This window comes from Myxocyprinus asiaticus, chromosome 29, assembly GCF_019703515.2.
Source record: "Myxocyprinus asiaticus isolate MX2 ecotype Aquarium Trade chromosome 29, UBuf_Myxa_2, whole genome shotgun sequence".
Taxonomy (NCBI): Eukaryota; Metazoa; Chordata; class Actinopteri; order Cypriniformes; family Catostomidae; genus Myxocyprinus; species Myxocyprinus asiaticus.
Window position 1 is genome coordinate 34928684 of NC_059372.1, and position 23884 is coordinate 34952567.

General features: G+C 37.0%; 1 protein-coding gene across 6 annotated transcripts in view; it reads left to right on the top strand.

Annotated features, from left to right (window-relative positions):
• Positions 1-3795: 3795 nt before the first annotated feature.
• The window catches only part of LOC127419954 (zinc finger protein 704-like), a 102896-nt gene continuing 82807 nt past the window's right edge, over positions 3796-23884 (top strand). For all 6 annotated transcript variants that reach the window (XR_007893755.1, XR_007893757.1, XR_007893756.1 and 3 more), the window contains exons 1-2: positions 3796-4223; positions 10912-11138. Coding sequence is in view for 3 of the 6 variants with exons in the window: in XM_051661811.1 (XP_051517771.1) it covers positions 4005-4223; positions 10912-11138 (446 nt within the window). In the remaining 3 variants the exon portion in view is untranslated. The remainder of the gene's footprint in view (positions 4224-10911; positions 11139-23884) is intronic.

Below are 23884 nucleotides of genomic sequence, written 5' to 3' on the forward strand. Positions count from 1 at the left end.
ACGTGTTCCAATGTTCTGTTCAAGTAAGCTGCAACTATTTCCTTGCTTGCGATGCATGCAACTGATAACACAAGCTCTTGCTCTTTCTTTATCTTCTCTGGTGCATCAAAAATAAAAGTGTATAATTCATACCCGTGCCTCACACTATAAGACATAGTGCCAAAAAACTGTACTGGGGCCATATCACAAAAAACATCTTAATTCTGGAATCCCATTGCATCAGTTTAGTAACCATGGCGATTTTAGAAGCCTAACTTGAACTTGTCAGGTCTTTACACTTAAGATAGGATGTTTATGTAATATGGCCCCTGGTCACTAATCAGGCTGAGTGAACAGACCACAGGCTGCTGAGACGTTATGGTTCTTCTCAGGGAGCATGAAGCACATAACTGGTCCAGGATTTGCCCGAAACCGCGAAGCTTTGGTCTCAAAGCAACTGCAGGCCCTCCTTGACATTATAAATGTGTGTCCTTGAGACTTGACGTTTGCCATATTGAGGGAGGAAGTGTGCTCCACTTTAGCTTTGGCTCGGCGGTTCCTCCCACTTGAATCTGTCCTTCCTAGCACAGAGTTCGCTTTGTACTGTGGGGCGGATCAGTTCTTTTGATGTTGTTGCTTCTGAGAGAGGCCGGGAGAACCGATGGTCCAGCCAAGTGTTGTTTTCGAATGTCAGAATGAGGTCTTTCAGGATGTGATTTGTACAGATTGCACAAGGGTTTATTGGTTTAAATAAACTATGTTTATTCTTCAAAGAGGCAGAGAAATAACATGCCCAAAGTATGACATTTATTGACAAAATGTAAATAAAAAGATCTCATAAAAATATATACATATATATATATATATACATCCACCTACCTGAGTTTAACAGGTGTACTGATGACATACATTGACGTGAAACTACTTCACCCAACCACTCATGGTTAAACAAAAACTGATATTTTAACACATTGAGACCAAATCGCATGTAAATAGAGCATACTGAAATGAAATCTAACTATACTGTATATATAAAAGCTCTGGTATTGATGTTTTCAAAAGCAATGAAAGGTTTATACTTTGTTTAGGTTGTATGTTGTGAAGTGTGTACTTAGTAACACTGCTTCCCCAGCATATGTCCTTGGCTTAACTGAATTTATGTGTGGTCCACCCAAAGTGTAACACAGAGAATAATGTATACAAATAATAATAATAATAATAATCTGTTTAGTAATATTCTGTGCAAGAGATTGTAATGTTTTCTATCAAAATCATTCATATAAATATTTGTTTTTACTTTTTTAATAAAGTTGCACCTTATGAGTGGTTGTATTCTCTGCTGACTATACTACAACTTGCAATATAGCTCATATGCAGTGTTTATTATTGGGTGTATCTCAAGAAATTTGCACATTTAAAGGGATAGTTCACCCAAAAATGAAAATTCTCTCATCATTTACTCACCCTCATGCCATCCCAGATGTGTATGAATTTCTTTCTTCTGCTGAACACAAATATATTTGGAATAATATTTCAGCTCTGTAGGTCCATACAATACACGTGAATGGTGGCCAGAACTTTGAAGCTCCAAAAACCACATAAAGGCAGCATAAAAGTAATCAATAAGCAGGGGAGGGTTACTTTTGAAATGTATTCCACTACAGATTACAGAATAAATGCTGTAAAATGTAATTTTAGATTACTCAAGGTCAGTAACGTATTCTAAATACTTTGGATTACTTCTTCAGCACTGGTAGATTTTTTCACTTGTTTTAACTATAAAAACTCTGCCAGTACAGTAAGACAAAATACACATGTTAAAAATACATTCTCTGAAAAACCTAAATATCTTATGCAGTGTTGTTTCTAAAACAAGATAAATCAAATTGATCTTGTTTTAAGGATTTTTAGATATTTTTACAGGAAAACAATAAAAAAATTATTATCAAGAATATGATTTTTGCCCTAATATCAAAGGTTTTACTAGAGAAAAGAAATTATGATCCAACGTGAATTTTCTTGATAAAAAAATACGATCGTGCCTGGTTACGTGCATGTAAAATGGCTAGAAATAGCATTTTAGATTAGCGTAAAGCTGACAATTTACACAAGGTTTATTTCTATTTCTTCTGCTCCAAACTTACTTCAAACTTACTTCTCTGTCTGCTCGTATGAATGTAACACATCATAAGAAAGTGTTTCACTGCTGTTCAAATGCACTTTGGATCGTATCATTTATATGTATAAATGTTTTCCATCTGAAAGGACTAAATATTGAATGAAAGAAATGACAATAAAATGCAAAGTAATCTCTTCAGTAATCAAAATACTTTATGAATGTAACTGTATTCTAATTACCAATGATTTAAACTGTAACTGTAGTGGAATACAGTTACTTATATTTTGTATTTTAAATATGTAATCCCGTTACATGTATTTTGTTATTCCCCAACCCTGTCCATAAGACTCCAGTGGTTAAATCTGTTACTTCAGAAGCGATATTATAAGTGTGGGTGAGAAACAGATAAAAATTTAAGTTGTTTTTAACATAAAATCTCCTCCCTGTCTAGTAGTTGTGACATGCACAAATAGTGCCAATGAAAGTGAAAGTGGAGATTTATAGTAAAAACTGACCTAAATATTGATCTGTTTCTCTCCCACACCTATCATATAGTTTCAGAACATATAGATTTAACCACTGGAGTCTTATGGATAACTTTTATGCTGCCTTTATGTGCTTTTTGGAGCTTGTAAGTCCTGGTCACCATTCACTTGCATTGGATGGACCTACAGAGCTGAAATATTCTACTAAAAATATTAATTTGTGTTCAGCAGAAAAAAGAAAGTCATACACATCTGGGATGGCAAATGATGAGAGAATTTTTGGGTGAACTATCCCTTTAAGGCAAAACATTTAAAAAAAAAAAAAAGATCTACAGAATATAGACATCTCAAAAGTAGCGGGGGACATTTATGATAATTTGACACAAAGACAGCTAAAGTCTCTGATTTAATATTAGTTAATGCATTAGGTATTATGAACTAACAATGAATATGTACAGCATGTATTAATCCTGTTAATGTGAATTCATAAATATAGGTTACTATTGCTCGTTATTAGTTCATAATGCATTGGCTAAAGCTAATACATACAACTTTAAATGTTAAAATACACAGAGATTAATAATAATAAATGCTGTACAAGTATTTTTCATTGTTAGTTTATGATAAATCTTGTGTTAACTAATGTTAACAAATACAACCTTGTTGTAAAGTGTTATTAAATGATAAATTAGAAGTAAATTGCCTTTTGCAATTTGTTAAAATAAACCGTGCATTCTTACTTAATAAGTAAATAGCTAAGGGGCCATCTGAACGTCTGACTATGCTAAATACAATGTCAAATCAAATAGATCCGATCGCTCTTTGTTCGATGGTGCTTTTGACGCATGAATTCATAATTCCTCTAGTATTGTTACTCCTTCAATGAGTGCATTTTTAATGTTTTGTTTCACCGTATACAAACATTCAAGTTGTTGTTTAAAAAGTGCGCCAAGTTTGACCGGTGTCTGTTATGTTTTTTTTCCTCCCTTCCTCTATACCGGCCGGCAAACCATACCATTGAGACACACCTCCCGAAGTCTCGAACAATTCAATCCGACGTTCCCCCAACGACCAATCAGCTGCAGCGTTGCGATGGCCGCGTGCCTAAATAGAATGTTTATGTATGCTGAGAGCCAATCAGAATGAATGAGGGGCGGGATCTAGTGAATCTCGCCTGGCTGCACGCGCAGGATGGAGTGGGCGTGGCGTTGATCTCAGCTAGAGAAAAAAGCAAAACAATCATTTTTATCCCCTTTGCCGGCTGCTTTTAGGGGCATAGTGAAATACAGTCTTTCCCCATTATTGCAACAGCAGGGAGTCGTAATCCACACCGTACTGTTAAATGCATCTTATCCCGTTCAGCACTAAAATCTACCGAAAGCTGGCGATATTGCTGTAGTTACATTTGATCCAGGTTTAAAATGACTTCCAAACGCCTTCTTCTCGAGCAGTCTCGAGCCGGCGACAGCACGCACGCGGGAGGCTGCACCGGGCAGCGCGAGCATGTCACTGTCCTGATGATAGCAGCACGCGAGAACGGAGCGTTTAACGGGAAAGCTTTTCAAACAAACACCGAATGGACACCGAAAGGACATTATTGTACTTCAACTACGAGAGAGAGGCACTACATCCATAAGAAAGTAAGTGGCAGATACTCATTTAAATTTTGCGTACTCTCACTTATTTGGTTTATGACATTTATCAATGGTCTGCAATTATAGTGCAGTTTTACGACGAGACCTTTGCCCTTCAAAATAGAAATCGTTTTGAAAAAATATAATCATAATAATTAAATCGTTGCAGTTATACTGTTAACATGACTGTCGTCTGGGTTAAAGCAGCGAGGCGGTAACTGCTATATCCGCGTATTATAAAATGGCGACTTAACTTGCATGTTCAAAGTTTAAACGAAAAAAAAAAAAAACAGGGGGTCGGTACATTTAACCGATCCACCCTTCCCCAATTGGGTATGGGTATCTAACACGAGCTGAAGCCGGTGGAGGGGTTTGTTTTTACAGGAAGACCGTTTACATGGGGTTTCTCTCAATAACGCATACATACTTTCTTGGTTATTTACTCACAATATGGTGATTGACATGAAAAGTAGCGTTCTCATATGCAGCATACGTTATGTTTAAAATAAATAAAAAAAATGAAGTACTTTGAATCTAATGTATTTGTAATGGTGCGGATCGTTCAATTCCACTAGAAGTCTTGAGTGTTCACATTTTAAAGGCCTTCAGTTTGTTTGTTACAGTGGGTGACACGCCCCCTTTTATTATGACGCGTCATAGAATGTGGGATAGCAGCGCATATCGAGTATGCACTTGACCGACATGAGCTGTGAATGCTGCTCGGCCTAAGTTCTAGGGCGAGTGTGCTTTTATTCCCTTTAAATAAAAATACAAAATGACGTAATTATTCTAGTGTTTATGTGTTAGTTAAGAAAATGATGGCAAGTAGCACTTGGTTTCTTTAACTTGACAGATCTATCAACAGTATCCAGTGGAATTGCTGTCTAGAAATGGAAGTAATGCTTGATATAACAATAAATGACTTTTTACAGGGCAGATCAGGAAAGGCTAATTGTTGGGTCTACAGAAGGGGTAGCCACCATAATACAGAGACAGTATGCCTCATATTATGAAAACCTTCATTGTTTACTACTCTACTGGATAATTAACATTGTAGACAAATTGTATGTGGACCTGGAATGTGGAATGGATTCTTAAGTGGATCTCTAGGATATCACATTACTCAGTAAATTTAAATATTATTCTAATTTAATATTATACAATAATACAATTTCAGTCATAATTTCTCAACTTTAAAACCCTCAAGCCTTTATTTTGGAGGAACATTCTAGGAAGAACTTTGAGCTGCCCTAAAAACAACAGTGCTTTACAAGTCGTGCGTGTCAACAAGAGAGCAGAGCTCATTTACTGAAGTGCGCTGTGCATGCAGACAATATATTTATTTATTAAATGCAATTTACATAACTATTGTATGGCTTTAGGTGACTTTGAATATAATGCACGAGTCATATGGACTACATAAATGGTACCTTTTATTCTTCTTTAATGTCATATTGGATCTTTACTGTAACAGGACACCAGTGTTTCCTGCATCGCTATTCAGCAGCGGCGCTCCGCCGCTACTGAATCTCTTGCTCCACAGCAAAAGAAGAAACTCAAGTTGAGAGCTTGCATTCTGAATTGAATGTGATGAGATAAAATTAGTGCGTACCGCGAAATAATGCAAAACGGCTGCAGACTGCAACTAAAATGGCCGCAAATGCGACCAAATATAATTGATTGCGACAATAATTTAAAATGTAGTCGCTGTTGGCAACAGTCATGTTGTGTGCGTTCATATGCGGTTTCGTCAGATATCATCTTGTTAGTTATTGAATAGATCTTTAGAGTGTGCACCAGTGTGTCTCGCGCCACTTTTCACCCGTTCTGTTGTGACGAGCTTACTGCACGCAACAACAAACCCAGCACGAGAGAGTCATGAACAAATGACTCTTTTGAACCGGGTCTTTTTCATGAATCACCTGAAAAGAACTGAGGGTTTGAACTCAGGAGCTCAGGTTAGCAGTTTGAATCAGATTCACTTTCTCAGAGAATCATCCGTCAATGAGCTCACAACTGGGAGCGCAGACATTTCAAAATAAGAGTCCCGTGTGTATTTCGGACTTCTTTATAATTATAAGTCCTGTATTGTGTACCACTTTTTTTCTTCTTCTGATAATTATTGATTGGGATTGGAGAAGCACAATAAACTGCATCTGGGATTTCATTCAATTTGCACTCTTGTAGTTTCTGTGTCTGGGGCCATCCGGTAACTTTAAAGAAGGACTTATATATATATATATATATATATATATATATATATATATATATATATATATATATAAATATATAAAATCAAGCCTTTGACATATAGGACAGTTGAGGGACTTGTACACAACTATCACACAAGGTGCAAACATTCATTGAAGCTCAAGAAGAAAACACACTACTATATGCATAGTATACTTTATGTAATTATCTGTAATGTAGATTCTGAAGAACAGTACTAAATAAAAATAATCTTTTATCTCTTATATTTGTATAAATCATGAAAGGGGTGTGAATAATTATGAGACAAAAGGGGAATGCAAACTTATCTTCTCGACTATACATACTGTAAAAATCAGATTAATGGGTTGTTAACAGCAGTTTTCCTTCTGCTTTTTATCTTTTTAACAGTCTAAATCGAGCAATTCTGTGATTTTACAACTAGAAACAACCATTTTGCTCCTTAATGTTTCTGTTTAGGAGCCATTGGCTCCTAAGTCATTTTTTTAGTCTGGAGCCCTGCAAAAACAACACGTCTTTCTATGTTTTTTATTCATCGAAATAAAATCAAAATCAAGATATGACCTTGTGTGAATGTTAAACCGTAAAGGGCTGTGATGTGATTTAATCAAACAGTCTGCATGCAGTGCTCGTGCACAGCTCTGTTCTGAGTGAGCACACGTGAAGCGGTTCTGTGCCGCTCCACGAATTTTATCTCATGTACTGTATAACAGACGTGTTTCATTGGTTTCTGTGCGCTGACCGTATTATATACAGTTGAAGTCAGAAGTTTACATACACCTTAGCCAAATACATTTAAACTCAGTTTTTCACAATTCCAGACATTTAATCATAGAAAACTTTCCCTGTCTTAGGTCAGTTAGGATCACTACTTTATTTTAAGAATGTGAAATGTCAGAATAATAGTAGAGAGAATTATTTATTTCAGATTTTCTTTCATCACATTCCCAGTGGGTCAGAAGTTTACAAATAATTTGTTAGTATTCGGTAGCATTGACTTTAAATTGTTTAACTTGGGTCAAATGTTTTGGGTAGCCTTCCACAAGCTTCTCACAATAAGTTTCTGGTATTTTGGCCCATTCCTCCAGACAGAACTGGTATAACTGAGTCAGGTTTGTAGGACTCCTTGCTCGCACACGCTTTTTCAGTTCTGCCAACAAATTTTCTATCGGATTGAGGTCAGGGCTTTGTGATGGCCACTCCAATACTTTGACTTTGTTGTCCTCAAGCCATTTTGCCACAACTTTGGAGGTATGCTTGGGGTCATTGTCCATTTGGAAGAACCATTTGCGGCGAGCTTTAACTTCCTGGCTGATGTCTTGAGATGTTGCTTCAATATATTCACATCATTTTCCTTCCTCATGATGCCATCTATTTTGTGAAGTGCACCAGTCCCTCCTGCAGCAAAGCACCCCCATAACATGATGCTGCCAGCCCCATGCTTCACGGTTGGGATGGTGTTCTTCGGCTTGCAAGCGTCACCCTTTTTCCTCCAAACATAACGATGGTCATTATGGCCAAACAGTTAAAGTTTTGTTTCATCAGACCAGAGGACATTTCTCCAAAAAGTACGATCTTTGTCCCCATGTGCACTTGCTAACTGCAGTCTGGTTTTTTTATGGTGGTTATGGCTGAGCAGCCTTTCAGGTTATATCGATATAGGACTCGTTTTACTGTAGATATAGATACTTGTCTACCTGTTTTCTCCAGCATCTCCACAAGGTCCTTTGCTGTTGTTCTGGGATTGATTTGCACTTTTTGCACCAAATTACGTTCATCTCTAGGAGACAGAATGCGTCTCCTTCCTGAGCGGTAGGATGGCTGCGTGTTCCCATGGTGTTTATACTTGCGTACTATTGTTTGTACAGATGAACACGGTACCTTCAGGCATTTGGAAATTGCTCCCAAGGATGAACCAGACTTGTGGAGGTCCACAATTTTTTTTCTCTTAGGCCTTGGCTTATTTATTTTGATTTTCCCATGATGTCAAGCAAAGAGGCACTGAGTTTGAAGGTAGGCCTTAAAATACATCCACAGGTACACCTCCAATTCAGTACACCCCCTATCAGAAGCTAATTGGATAATTGTTTAAAGGCTTGACAACATTTTCTGAATTTTCCAAGCTGCTTAAAGGCACAGTTAACTTAGTGTATGTAAACTTCTGACCCACTGGAATTGTGATATAGTCAATTAAAAGTGAAACAATCTGTCTTTAAACAATTGTTGGAAAAATTACTTGTGTCATGCACAAAGTAGATGTCCTAAACGACTTGCCAAAACTATAGTTTGCTAATATGAAATCTGTGAGTGGTTAAAAAATTAGTTTTAATGACTTCAACCTAAGTGTATGTGAACTTCAGACTTCAACTGTAGTGCTCCAAATTCACTTTAATTGTTCACTACAAGTTCCTATATAAATCTTAAATAACCCTATGACACCAGGTTTCTGTGGACAGATGAGGAGAAGAGATCATCACGAAGGTTTAACCAGATCTCATAGCAATGCAGCGTACAAGTTTATTAAATTATTAGAGAAATATTACTTGGGTATAATAATAATAATAATAATATAATTATTAGTTATTATAATACAATTGTAGACCTAAAATAATTCTGTAATTTCTTAACCATTATTATTATTATTATTATTATTATCAGGGCCTGAAATTCGGCGTGGGATTGCGGGAATTGCGCACAAATTTAATCAATCCTGCATGTTCCACGTTCATAATGCGAGGAATTTCAGCACTATTTTATTCATTTTAACATGTAGCTGAGAACTGGTAAACCAATCCATACAGATGAACAAATCAAATCAGTAATCTTTGTATCAAACTGTAATTCCACAATCTGCGCAAATAAATCATCTCTTCCGCGTCTCTCTCTCCCTTGTACAGCTTTCAGCTGCTCATTAAATGCTTGTTGATTTCAGTGTGAGCGTGCGCAGTGAGGACGCACATATTTACTGAATTAAGATGTTACAGATCTATAAACCTAAAAATATTGGACATGCGAATAGCTGTGCAATATTCCGTAAGCGAGCGATGCATTAAAACTATCGCTCTTGTTTATAATAAACAAAGCTGTCAACATAGCATGCGCGCGACGTTGGAGCGATCTAATTTAGCCGCCTTTCATACTGTTGCACTACATCATAAAAATACAGCTCAAAATAGCACAAAAAATCAAAAACTGCCTTGTGTGCAACCAGAACTGCTCATCTTCAGAGTGAAAAGAAACACTTAAACAGCTAATAATTAGCTTGACTAATAAATCAGTAATATACATAAACAATTATGATATATTATTACTATAATGTTAATAATATACATCAAATGAAAATCAATCTATCTTTAATACACATTATATAAGAAAGGATCTCTCAGGATTTCATTTGTTCAGATTGTATTTGTTTAACTGTTGAGTAATGACTTGTACTCTTAAAGTGATATTTCACTCAAAAATGAAATTTCTGTAATCACTTACTCACCTTCATGTTGTTGCAAACCTTTATGAATTTCTTTCTTCCATGGAACTTAAAAGGAGATGTTAGGGAGAATGTTAGTGTCAGTCACCATTCACTTTTATTGTATGTAAAGTAAGATGCAGTGACAGTGAATGGTGACTGAAACATATTGCCTAACATCTCCCAATTTGTTTTACGAAAGAGGCAAATTCATACAGGCTTGAGGGTGTATAATGACAGAAATTTCATTTTTGGGTGAACTTCCCTTAAACTACCTGTTAAAGTATTTGTTTAAGGTATCTTCCAAGAACAACAACATAAATGTAAGGTTTGCGGAGCATTTCCCCCTGCTCCAAGAGCTGAATTCTGTAGGAAACACTGAGGCACACACAATACCGGAGAACTGGACAACACTCTTCATTAATGCACTAATAACCAAGAGAGTGATCACTTCTTTTCTGGGTATGTGGACTTTAATGTGCAACATAAACAATGCTTTTTCTCAATGTGAGTGTTTCTGTTACTGGATTTTAAAGTAACAGTTTCTGTTCAAATATCCGGCCAAGATTTTCGGATTTTTTTAGAATAGAAATTTATGCCATTTTTGAATGAACATTTTCGGCGGCCGAAATTTCGGTGCATCCTTAAATTAAAGTTGAGGACTGGGGCTCCTTAACTTTCATTATAAAAAAAACAAAACAAAAAAACCCATAAAAATCCTAAAAGTAATCCATACAACTATTACAACTGTATTATTTGTTGTAGTTATGTATTATTACAACTATTATTATTTGTGTGACGAACTGACTGAAATTTGAGCCCGTATTACTAACAAGCTTGCCTTTGATTCAGAATAGCTCTGACAGGATTCTCTGATCCTACTATTTTCTAGGTAGTTGAGTGAGATTCAGATGGTGTAGGAATTTGGATGGTCTCTGCCTCCTATTGGCCACACTGCTGCAGTAACTCTTCTCAAACTCATGCGCTAACTTTTCTCAGTTTACCTGCGGCAGAGAGGAGGACGAACAAAGCTCAGCTCCAAGTGGGGTCCTCAAACAAGGCTGCCCTGTTCATCGTCTGGTCCTAAATGGCCACAGGCTACAAGACCAAACCCATATGGAGGCTTGGACCTCAGTGAGAGGGCCCGAGGAGCGAGGATGCTGCCTGCCATCTCCCGAGGCCCCGCACCTGCATACATCCTCCATCATCCACGTCCCACATGACAGGTAGGATTTGACAGCTGTCATTTCATTGATCATTGAGCTTGTGCAGAATATCACAGTTTGGATGAAATTGTGTTTATATTATGACATATATAGAATAAATGGGAACTCCTTCAATACTTCCCAGGTGGCAAAGTGTGGCTACTTTGAAGAAGCTAAAATATAAGATAGTTTTGATTTGTTTACATTTGGGGCCACTACATAATTCCCATTCTTACGGTGGCAGAGAAGTACATAACACAACCAAATTAGCAAAGCAAATAAAAGCTGAAAACACAATGGAATTAAGCCACAACACAACAAAATATAGCCACAACACAACGGAAAAGCCACAGAACAATGGAAATAAGCCACAACACAACAAAATTAAGCCATAGCACAGCAAAATTAACAGAAAATACTTTTTATTTTTTTTAGCACTGTATTGCAAGTCATGTGGCAGTCTGACTTAATGCATGAGAGATCATGAGTCTGCTCGGAAGGTGCAGAAAGCTGCTTGTCTCACTACAAGAGTGTGATGCATTAACCGGGGAACTGAGCTTCTCTGAGCACCATCTGAGCGGGGGCTACAGCCTGCATACAGCCCTTTTTGCTGGGAGCAGGACACCTTATAAGAGCTAGCGGTACACAAGAATAGCTGCAGTTACTTTGACATCATTTTCGCATCATTGGCCGGTATTGATTCGAGCAAATGTTGAAAAAGTTATGTGTATCAAGAGTTATGGTAGAAACCCAAGCAGGTATTGGCCAGAGAGATAAGGACAAATAATTACAGCATTTTTATAACAATTTCAGGGCTAAGGATTTTTTCTACTGGCCCGGTTGGGCCAGTGCTTCAGGTTTTTACTGGCCCTTCCAAAATATTCACTGGCCCCAACACAAAAATGATAAATAGCATGTTTTTACCATCATGGCTTTAAAAATGTGTCTGAAGATAAATATTTTTTACATATATTATGTTTTTAAGGCAATGTCCCACAAAATTGAATCACATTTATCATTTGCAAGATATGATTTATGCCTTATGTAATCCCATATATGCACTTTACAGATATAAATTCATAAATACATCATATTAACCTCAGCCGTCCTGCCACTTACACATGTGTTTTTAAGCCAAGAGTTCTGTAGAGGAGATGATGGGTTTTCGGTCACCCGTTTAGTCATGCTGTCATGCAACTTTTGCCCATGTGTAGTGTTTTCACAGTTAAAGATGTGATTATTGGCTGAATGTAATAAACATATGAATCCCTGAGAACAGACTTGCTACCAAATCGGTTGTAACGTGTAATATACATTAGGGAGATATTAGGCCTAATTTGTGAATTAAGAATGTGTATATAACATGAAATCAGACAACCCATACAAGACCAACACTGACTGATATACAAAAAACAAAAACAAAAATACCTGTATGGTCCAGAAATGAGAAATATAACAGGTAGACTGTTTTGAATATTCATCTTCACCCTGCAGCTAAACAGCTCTGATAATAATAGCCTGATAGCCAGTGATCTTGCTTCTTTTCATATCAAATGGCATTATCGTGTCGAATTAATGTTTACGTTTTGAAACATTACTTAATTAAATCTATACTTACATTTTGGATATTGAGCAGCTCGTGATTTCCAGACATGTGTATAACTGGGGTTTAACAAAGTTTATTACGTCTCATTCGGCACTTCATCTCTAAAGGCGAATTAATGAGAGAAAATGTGTTTGTATTTTTACAGTGGGAATAAAACTAGCACTCTGTCCCTTTACGAGAGCACATGCATGTGAAACAGTCTACGCTGCACGGAGAGAGATGATGATGAGACATATGCACGGAGAGGCATGGATTTTCAGTCCTATAGAATGAAATTGTTAATTTCTTGTGTTTCAGTGTGTGGATTACTGCTTTTCACCAACATGTAAAAATGCAAATGTGGGGATTTTGTGCACTGTGAACACGGAATGTGCGGGGTTATTTAAAATGTTGCGCAAGATGTGCAATCCCGCTACGAAATTCATTAAGTGGATTTTTTTCCCTTCTATTTTCTACACATTGGTAATAGTTGCTGCTAAGACACTTGGAAAAGAGCGAGGACAGTGCTAGGAGAGTGTGCACGGTGTCTGCACGTGACTGCCTTAGCGTGTCCAGTACATTATGCGCTCGTGCATCTTTGCGAGCTAAATAGAATTGCGCTTGCTCCTCGGTTAGAATACTTGGTTCACTCAGTGTAATTGTTGTGCTCTCTCACTTGTTGTTTGCTTGCACTAATGTTATAAATGCAGCACTGTCCCGATCGGGCAAGTGACAGTTCTAGCAACTGGCCTGAATCTCTCTCTCACTGGCCCCGGGCCATCGGGCAGTCCTTATTGTCGAGCCCTGTATTTTCTGATAATTTTGTTGCATTGTATCTTATAAATATTGCCGTATTTTGCTTAATTTCATTGTTGTAGCATATGTCTGTTGTGCTGTGGCTTTTTCGTTGTGTTGTAGCTTAATTACGTTGTGTTGTGACTTATTTCCGAAGTGTTTTGGTTTTTCTGTTGTGTTGTAGCTTAATTACGTTGTGTTGTAACTTATTTCCGTAGTGTTTTGGTTTTTCCGTTGTGTTGTAGCTTAATTACGTTGTGTTGTGACTTATTTCCGTAGTGTTTTGGTTTTTCCGTTGTGTTGTAGCTTAATTACGTTGTGTTGTGACTTATTTCCGTTGTGTTTTAAGCTTTTATTAGCTTTGCTAATTTGGTGTTTTGCTAAAGGGTGTTTTGCACCCTTCGGCCACCGTACATTATTTCATAGTTTTGGTAAATATAATATTTTTCTAATATGTGGGAAATAGTAATAATATTTTGACTGGTAGTGTAGTTTGTTGTTTTTATGCACTTTCAAAAGAGCAAGTTAGCAGTTGTGAACTGATTGTGGTTGATCATATTGTTATCTGCTATTTAAGCACGTCTGGCCTAAGGGAAACATTAAGAACTTATGCCTTTTATAAGTCATCATTTTAGATCTCACTTGTACTTCCACTGATTTCATTGTCAATTTTTATTTCTAGGTTTAATGCCTTAGGCTGTTCAAAAGAAGAATGAAGTTCTGCTTGATCGAACATGTTCAAATCCGTTTATTGGCTAAACTGTCACACTGCTTGCTTGAATACTAAAGCTTACATGCCTTTACGGTAAATTGTATTAAAATGAATAAATTCTTACACCATTCTTAAGACCAAAGTTAGACTGAAACCAATGGCTTTTCCACCATTAACATGACCATTAGCACAGTAATGCAAATGCACAAGATGCTTTGTGTGAAGCCCACTTGGTCAGCATTCAGTCAGTGTTTGTGCAACTTTATTTTATTTTCATTGTTTTGCATGTGTAGAAGGAATGTCTGATCAAATGTGTTTGTCACTCCTTTCTAATTTAAAAAAAAAAGTATAATTACTTTACACATTTTTTTCCCTACTCCCTTAAAGATATTAATGAAATAAGTATCGTGAGATATCTCACTGGTCTCTGTGACAGCTGTAGACTTTGTAAACAGCAAACAAATATGTGTCCGCAGACATTGACGCTTTTCACCTGTCAATTATTTTGCTCGTTCTCATAGTGCTGTATTTGAAGCGGATCATTGAGGCTATGATTCATAATGTTTGTCAGTTGAGGACGCTATTGTGCTACTGTTGAATTTGGCAGACACAGGAACAAACAATGCTGCTCTTTTGCTCTGTTTTGGTCTCAAAATTATCTTTGGAGGGCGATGATTTGGAATGAGAGGGCGTGGCTTATTCAATGGCTCAGTCCAGGGATGCTGGAACCACACCTACTGTGCTTAACAGCATGTTTCCCCATTGACGGCCATTCAGAAACAACCATGTATTCTGACAAAAAAAATTTTTTTTAAGAAACATTTTGATCACAAACATTTCATTACATTGTACTACATATTTTTCCAATTAATTATTATTTTTTATTTTTTTTGGTGGGCTGCTAAAAGCGTGAAATTTGCTTATTTTTCCCTGTCTCATACTGTTGACGTCACAGCTCATGCATGAGCCTGAAAGCACCGACCAAGCTCGAGCACCCACTCGCATGAGGTTAGAAGCAAACTTAATTAGCATCCTTGTTTGACAGACAGCAAGAGACGAGGATAAGACATCTGTTTACTACACTTAATGTGCATATCTTATGAGTAATCAAATAAACAAACGGGAACTCTTGATCTTCTTTATTTAAACAATATTCATTATAACAGCGTGTTAAAAACCATATATTGAGTTAATTTGTAATGCATAATTCATGATACATCAATCTGGAATTATGCCATTTTATAGTAATTATTAGGTCAATAAATTAAATAACTCTTTTTATTTATTTTTATTATTTATTTTTATTATTATTTGTAGAAATCAAGCTGCTCTTAAATACTATTAAAATTAAAAATTCTAAAATAGAATGATTATTATTTGTATTTATGTACGCCTTCTGCGAATTATCATTACAGTGGATGAGCAATAAGGGGAAAAGTTAATTAATATAAATGTGATAGTGGCTGTCATTTGGATGATTTATGTATTTTATTTTGCATTGAAAGCCGACATGCCAACATGTGCAGTTTTTAATTGTGCTAATCGCCACCCTACAGGGTCTGGTGTAAAATTCCAGTGGAAAGATATTTAATTAATTATTAATGTGCACATTTTGTGTTGTGAGGACATAATTTTTCTGCAGCTGTGGAGCAACTCACGTCACAACTGGTGCTTAGATGATGCCTACTTCCAGGGTGGTGCGGGGACCCTGCCCCAACTGAGCATTGCAATAGAGATGAAGGGGAATGATAACTCAGTTCTCTCCAGGTATTTTGGAGGTCCTTGGCTCAGTCACGTGAAAGCTTCAGAATGATAAAATCACCTACAGCACCTTTAAGGATCTCTGCATATTAAACTTTCACTCAGTAACTTTTGCATTTGTGTCATATTGGATCTACAGTGACACCTAGTGGCTTGGATGCAGCATGATTTAAAATCAATAGTTTTAGTTACAGATCCACTATAGTGAAATTCACTATACACAGTCAGCCATGATTACTTTAATCCAAGAGTGAACGTGTCCAATATCCAGGCGGTTACTGAGATTAAGCCAGTAGTATTTGACCGGTCATGTGATTCTAACATGGCTGCCCCCATGTGCGGACCCTCTCCATGTAGAATAAAACAGCTTTTATAAGGTTACTGAAATGACTGGAGTCTTCATTTTAATGCGAGTGCTCATGATTATATACCAGTGTTTAAAATAACTATTAATTTCTTTAAGAGTAAAACTTTTTTAATGAGGAAAAAATTACTGAGTGCACCTTTAAGCTGGGATAGGAGAAAGTATTTTAGCATCCTTTAAAGAACTTACTGCTTGAGTCAGTGTGGGTGCGTGGGTTGTTTACACAGTGTGTGAGAACAATTTATGTGTGTGTGTGTTCAACTTAATGTGCTGATGTGGCAAGTTCAGGCAAATTACTTTGCCTTTAATCACAATAAGGCTTTCAAAATTTATTTCTTTGTACTTTAGCATTCAGAATACAGAAGTTTTGTGTGTGATTCACATTTTCATTACTAAAGGGATTGATTGATTGTCCCACATATGATTATGTCAATAGACGATATTGTAAAAACTGTGAAGATACAGCTGTCACTTCAACACATGTGGCCTAAATTTTAATTTTAAATGATACCTGGAGCTCGCACCCTCTAAGGGTTTGTAAATGTATGCAAAACTCTCAGATATGGGTTTTTACCTTCACTGCAGTGTTACAGTGAGAAAAGCTGATGCTTGACAGATAAACACACACAAGTTCCACCTGTCGCATTTTATGACCATTCCACAACTCCTTTATTCGGATATTGAGAATGTTATTCTCAATGTGCATTATTCTATGTGTATTTATATCACTGTAACTTGTGTTATATTATCCAGGCATTAATCCAGGCATTATAAAAAGAGAAGTCGAGCTCAGGAATATAGAGACCTACTTGTAGCAAAATACATGTGCAAATAAATATGAAACTCATCTCACTCCCATAAAAATACAGATTATATACTCCTCAAAATGCATCAACACAATGAAAAGAACATAATGAAACAGTTTTGCCAAAGTAGGTAAATAAATGTTTTAACAGTGTTCAGTATATTAATCTCTAACAGCTGAAGGGTGCGGACAAGAGAGTGGTATAACAACAGCAACAGTGCCGCCTACTGTACTGGAATGCAATAGTTTTTAGTTTCATTTTGTTATGGACTCTGTGTGAATAGACCTTCCGTCAGAAGTTAATCTCGTAAAATCGTCACGGATTTGGTGTGAACAGGCCTTAACCCTATCCCTAACCCCTAAACCTAACTCTAACCATTAACTACCCCTAAAATCAGAGGAAAATGACCCTAGTCATAAGACTAACCTTATCCCTACCCCCTAAACCTAACTCTAACCATTAACTACCCCTAAAAATCAGAGGGAAAAGACCCCAGACTAACCATATCCCCTAACTCTAATAAGAGACCCTCCCCTTGGAAATCCTGATGAAATCTGTATGGTCACTGGAGATGCCTTTGAGACAAGTCATTGTGAACTTGTTATCGGATTACCCGGAACAAATGTTAATGCAGGTGTAAACAGGACCTAAAAGTGGTAGTAATGTCCCTTACTGTTTCAGAAAACAAATCCAACTGCAGTCCATGAGATCATGTCAAAGACCTAAAAATATAATGATTCCTCTATCTTCAGTTTTTCTGTGCTTCTTCTCAATAATGCGGAACAACACAGCCAATTAAACTGCAGATATTTGAAGAGCGTCCCCTCAAATACCAGCTATGAAACTTTCGGTTCCTTTCTTCAGTTTCAGAGACACTTATCCTTTGCTATGTAACATGAGCTATGATGAGCACGCCATTTGGACTTTTATTTGTTGTGGCCTCTGATAATATCAACAAACGAGTCATAGTAGAAGTTAATAACACAGCAAACATATCAAATTGAGGCACAAAACATCTTACTTGTATGTGTGGCCATACTTTCGCCATAAGCCACAGCTCTGTGCACTTGGAAAAGTTGGCTTGCTGGCTGGCTGGGATGTAAAATGTAAGTGGGATGCCATGAAAACATGAGTCATTCTTGTGTCTTCTACATGAGGCAGCTTTTGACTCATTCATACTGAGAGCAGAGGTTATGACCCATTCAGACGAGTCAGCATGAAATGGTCAGTCAACTGGAGTTTAGTACCGGCAGTATTGAATGTAACCATAAATTATGCTCGAGACATGTGCAGGCAAGAAAGAGTGAATGGAACAGATCTGGAGGAAAATGTTACAATGCCCAACACCTTTTGCTAAGTAGGATGTGTACCTAGATCCTTGTTGGTCCTGGAACAAGATTCCTAGCAATCAATACAATTTTAGGGATACAGAAGGGTTAGGTTTAGGGATTAGGGTTGGCGGTTAGGGATACGGTTAGTCTTATGTCTGGGTACATTTCTCTCTGATTTTAGGGGTCTCTGATTGGTCACTTACTATATAAGTGTCATGTCAGGCATACCATAGAAGTTCTTTGAGGTTATGTGCATATATATTTATGGGCTTTTCCCAATTTTCAATCTGAATTTTTTACTTTTAAAGCCATACCTAGCTGGCAAAGCATACTATTCTTCTTTTTATGTGCTTTTCCCAACCAAAAGTTCAATTGCACAAATGTGTGTTTTCTCTGTCAGAGGTTTTGTATGCTGGTTTCAAACACCAGTTCAAAACCTTATTAAATTAGAATTGTTTCAAAAGTACATTTTTACTATCATCATACTGTACTTTTTTTATAGCTCTTGGGTAAACAGGCAAACATAATCAAACCACCCTGGCATGCATTTAAGCCCTAGGTATACTTCCATTTTGATGCGAACGCTCAGCGTCTGCGTACAGTATACTCCATGTAATTGTGCATGCATACACAGGTGGTTGGTGCATGTGCGCTACGACTGCTGAGACACCGAACTTTCTCTTCAGGAGTTTAGACCACTGATATACTGTGTGTATATATATATATATATAGAACTGGATTTCTCATGACGTCATATCAGTGAAGCCACTGCGCCGCCATATTGTTATACCCAAACATTCCAATGTCCCTATTGACTTAATAGGAAATTAGTCATTCAATCACCGATTTTATATCTGAAAACTTCATGTACATCCCTACAACACAAACGTCCTACACATGTAATTATTTATTTATTTAAAGTTGGGAATTTTTCCTGTTTCTTGAAAGCCAGAGCGAGTTACGTGTATCTATATCAAACAGTATCCACCACTAACAAACTTCATCAGCAAACAGATCAGCTGAATGTAAACAAGTTCACTGCAACTGAGGTAAGATGCAAACAGACATTTCATACGTATTTATTATGAACATCGAAGTGTTTGTTCAGAGTTACTTGTTTTATGTTTTCATTAAAAAGTGCTTTGTTCTCGCGGTCACTTAAATAGGAGCGTGCGCTCGCTCCCTCTATCACGCGCACAGCGGGTGCTGAGATTGAGGGAGACACGCAAAGCAAAGCTGGTTCAAATTAAACTGATACGGGTTCGACTGGAGGACAATGAATTAAACTGACTACAGAGAGCACTTCAATATGAAAACAAATAAATCCCGGGCATTTAAGGCAATTTAGAAATCCCGGTCTGACTTTTTTAAAGTCCCTTTTGGGGGTAAGGACATGTTGTCACCCTAAACACAAATATTACAGCTTTTCATACTTGCATTACAACTTGAGGATTTGGTGATCGTTGTGCTGTCCTGATAGGCTGAACACCAGGGCGGGTGAATGCTCTGACATCACAATTTCGTATATCATATATCTTCTCCTCATAACGAATATTATCCATAATATTGGATTGGATGCAAATTAAACATTAAACATGATTGTCACTAGAGGGCGAAATGCAACTATTGTATCCACAGGTTGGAGATGGTGAAACAGGGGTGTTTTTGCCTGTCAGTCATTGATGCTCTATGAGAGTTTGGGCATACAAAGATGGCCGCCCGAACACATCCGGTGGCTTCAACTCGTGCAGGCAGTTTACCGTTGCATCAACGATCCAGTTATAGTTATATATTAGTGTGTAATGGTTCAGTGAAATAAGGAAGCGGGAAACGACAATTCAAACTCAGGTATGTCACTTTTATTTTATAAATTAAACACGTCCGCCTGAAGCATGACTGTGAAGCTTTCAAAACAGCCGACAGCGGCCAACACACACACACACAGCTTGTCAGCTGGGTTCTCTCTGTCTCTCTGGGGTTTTGGGCAGCCTTTTATCACCCCGCCTCTCACTGTGAACATAGAAATCACAATTAGCAGCAGTTCATCTCAGGTGAAAACCCTTACCGCTTCCTCTCTCTCCAGATGAACGCTCGACCATGCCCTCACCCCACACAGTGGTTTAGACCCATAAAGATGTCTTTATATTCTTTCAGACTCGAGTTATGCAAATGCAGATATCTGCAGACATCCTCACACACATGCTCTTGACTTGCACATCCACTGTTGTTGTTTTTACCTTCATCTCCTGTTGTTTGTCTTCTTCTGGCGCTTCTTCGTGACAGCAATGGCTCAAATGTAAGTGTTGCCAACTTGTGGACCCACTAATTAGTGCATATAACTTCAGGCATATGCACATTATAAAAATCAGGCTGCTCGTTTTCAGCGCTCGGGCACTCTGCTGATGACGAGATTTGCGTCACGCGTCCTGTATTATGAAGGCAGATTTTTACCGAAAGGTTTAAATGTGTTCTTAGGACAAAGGTATTTTCATGAAAATGAGGTTGTGACATGTTGTCACATTTTCATCGGGGCAAGTTTTCATGTGGTTTAAATGCCATATAATTTATCAATGATAATATTTGTTGGCTAGAACAATTTTGATATATGCGTGCATTACCTTTTCCATTTTTGTTGTGTCATGAATCGTTTTGTGCCTTTTGTTTTGCTTTTTAACTTTTGCTGAAAAGCCTTTCAGGCTGAATAATTCTTATTAGAGTAAAAATAGGCCTCCCCTACCATAAGAATCCTTTAGTTCAACCTCAATGTACAACATTACAAAGACAACTGCAATTTTCTAAAGGAACAGAACTGACCTCAGTTGTATGATATTGTATATAATGTATTAGGCCTCAAACACGCCCTGGCACAATCTTATTCTTCACTCAAATAAGGCAGTGCTGTCTTAAAGACTGTATATGACTTGTCTGTTCAAAAAAAGCTTCCTGCCACAAACTGATGGTTTCATTTCATGCCTCCACATCATAAAAAAAAAAAAAACATGAAAGCCTGCAGTATGAGGTTTATTATGCTGTCATTCAACTGGACCATCTGAGGCAATGCTGAGATGAGTAGGTTACGAAAAGCTGCAATCACTTGCAAAAACCCATATTACTATGTTATCATATAAACTCTGGGTTGCTCATTTTGTCTTCTGTGTTTATATAATAACTGCTACTTATGCAATTAACGCTACCCAAGGGAAATGGCGCAGTACATTTAAAGCTGTATTATCTGGCTGCTGATTTTACCAAATACAGGTTTGAAACTTTTATGGTCCAAGATGAAGTTGTGGCCACAATTGGGAAATTTCTGGCAGATTCATGTAATGTGGATTACATAAATTCAATACCAGACACTCATGCTGACCCTAACATCAGAGTGGTTCGTCCAGTGCACATGGAGAGTGTGCAAGAAAAATACAGGACCGAAAACAAGTTTGTTTTTTGTACCAGACCAAAACTTCTTTGTCGAGGAATGCTGGTTGTGGATTGTTGTTTGTATGAAGGGAAACGAAGAGCCAGTTAATCAAATGTTTTTACTGGCTGTACTGCCTCGATCGCTCTAAGCTATTTTGTTTACTTTCTAGATTATAGTTGTTGTCTTGTGTTGCTCGTCATTATGACTTTTTTGCACATTGTGGTGCGCCACACAGAGTGAGGAAATTCTTCTGGGTGTATCCAACAGCTTATGTTTGTATGTTTCACTCCTGGGCACATCGATAATCATGTTATCAAAGTTTTTATGAATGTTGCAAAATGATTTCTCAGTGATCAAATAGTGATTCAAGAAAGAGTTTGGAGATGTATTCTTCTCAGTATTTGGTCCTCTTTTTAAATGATCCTTTAAAAAGTCAATAGCAATTCCAGTGAAATTTCTTGATTCTCGAAATCAGTTTTGAACAGTAAAACCAGATATGCTACTGAACATGCTCCTTTATTTAAAAATGTAAAAATTTATATTAAAACAATGGCATTTAGCCTAGTATATCGACAGGGTTGGGGAGTAATAGAATACATGTAACGGGATTACGTATTTAAAATACAAAATATAAGTAACTGTATTCCACTACAGTTACAATTTAAATCATTGATAATTAGAATACAGTTACATTCATAAAGTATTTTGATTACTGAAGAGATTACTTTGCATTTTATTGTCATTTGTTTCATTTAATATTTAGTCCTTTCAGATGGAAAACATTTATACATATAAATGATGTGATCCAAAGTGCATTTGAACAGCGGTGAAACACTTTCTTATGATGTGTTACATTCATACGAGCAGACAGAGAAGTAAGTTTGAAGTAAGTTTGGAGCAGGAGAAATAAAAATAAACCTTGTGTAAACTGTCAGCTTTACGCTAAGCTAAAATGCTATTTCTAGCTGTTTTACATGCACGTTACCAGGTACGATCATATTTTTTTATCAAGAAAATTCACATTGGATCATAATTTATTTTTTTCTAGTAAGACCTTTGATATTAGGGCAAAAATCATATTCTTGATAATAATTTTTGTATTGTTTTCCTGTAAAAAAAAATATCAAAAAATTCTTAAAACAAAATCAATTTGATTGATCTTGTTTTAGAAACAACACTGCATAAGATATTTAGGTTTTTCAGAGAATGTATTTTTAACATGTGTATTTTGTCTTACTGTACTGGCAGAGTTTTTATAGTCAAAACAAGTGAAAAAATCTACCAGTGCTGAAGAAGTAATCCAAAGTATTTAGAATATGTTACTGACCTCGAGTAATCTAACGGAATACGTTACAAATCACATTTTACAGCATGTATTCTGTAATCTGTAGTGGAATACATTTCAAAAGTAACCCTCCCAAACCTGTATATCGACTGTGTACCGGTACTTTTGACATCCCAAATCCCATAACAAAAGTAATTGATGTGCATGTGTGGATAGCTTTACTGATTGTACTGCTCCCAGCACAGTTGTAAATTGTCATTCCGTAATGGTTTTTAAATGATCTGAATAGAAATGCAGGAACTAAAAGTACCTTTGAGGCCTTCTCATCCTTGACATTCAAACGCCCACACTTATTGTCTTACATAATCTTTTGCAATCCCCCATATTACAGTTAGAAGAACTCTGACTTCTTTTGGGAAGTAAATGGCAGCCTTCCCCCACTTGTAGCAACAGCTGCAACTCTCCCTAGATACCCCCTTGTCTCCTCCTCTCATTCCTCTTTCGATTTCCCCTTTTCCAGATAAATCTGTCATGCTTTCAAGTTCCAACAACCTACATAGTCTCATAAAAAGCCTGATTGATTCCACTTTGGTTTTCCATGACAATCTGATCTCTGATATGTTTAGCATTTGAAAAATATTGTAGAATATTTATAAGATCTCAGTATTTTATGCATTAGTGCTGTGACCTATAGTGGCCACTGGTCTTTG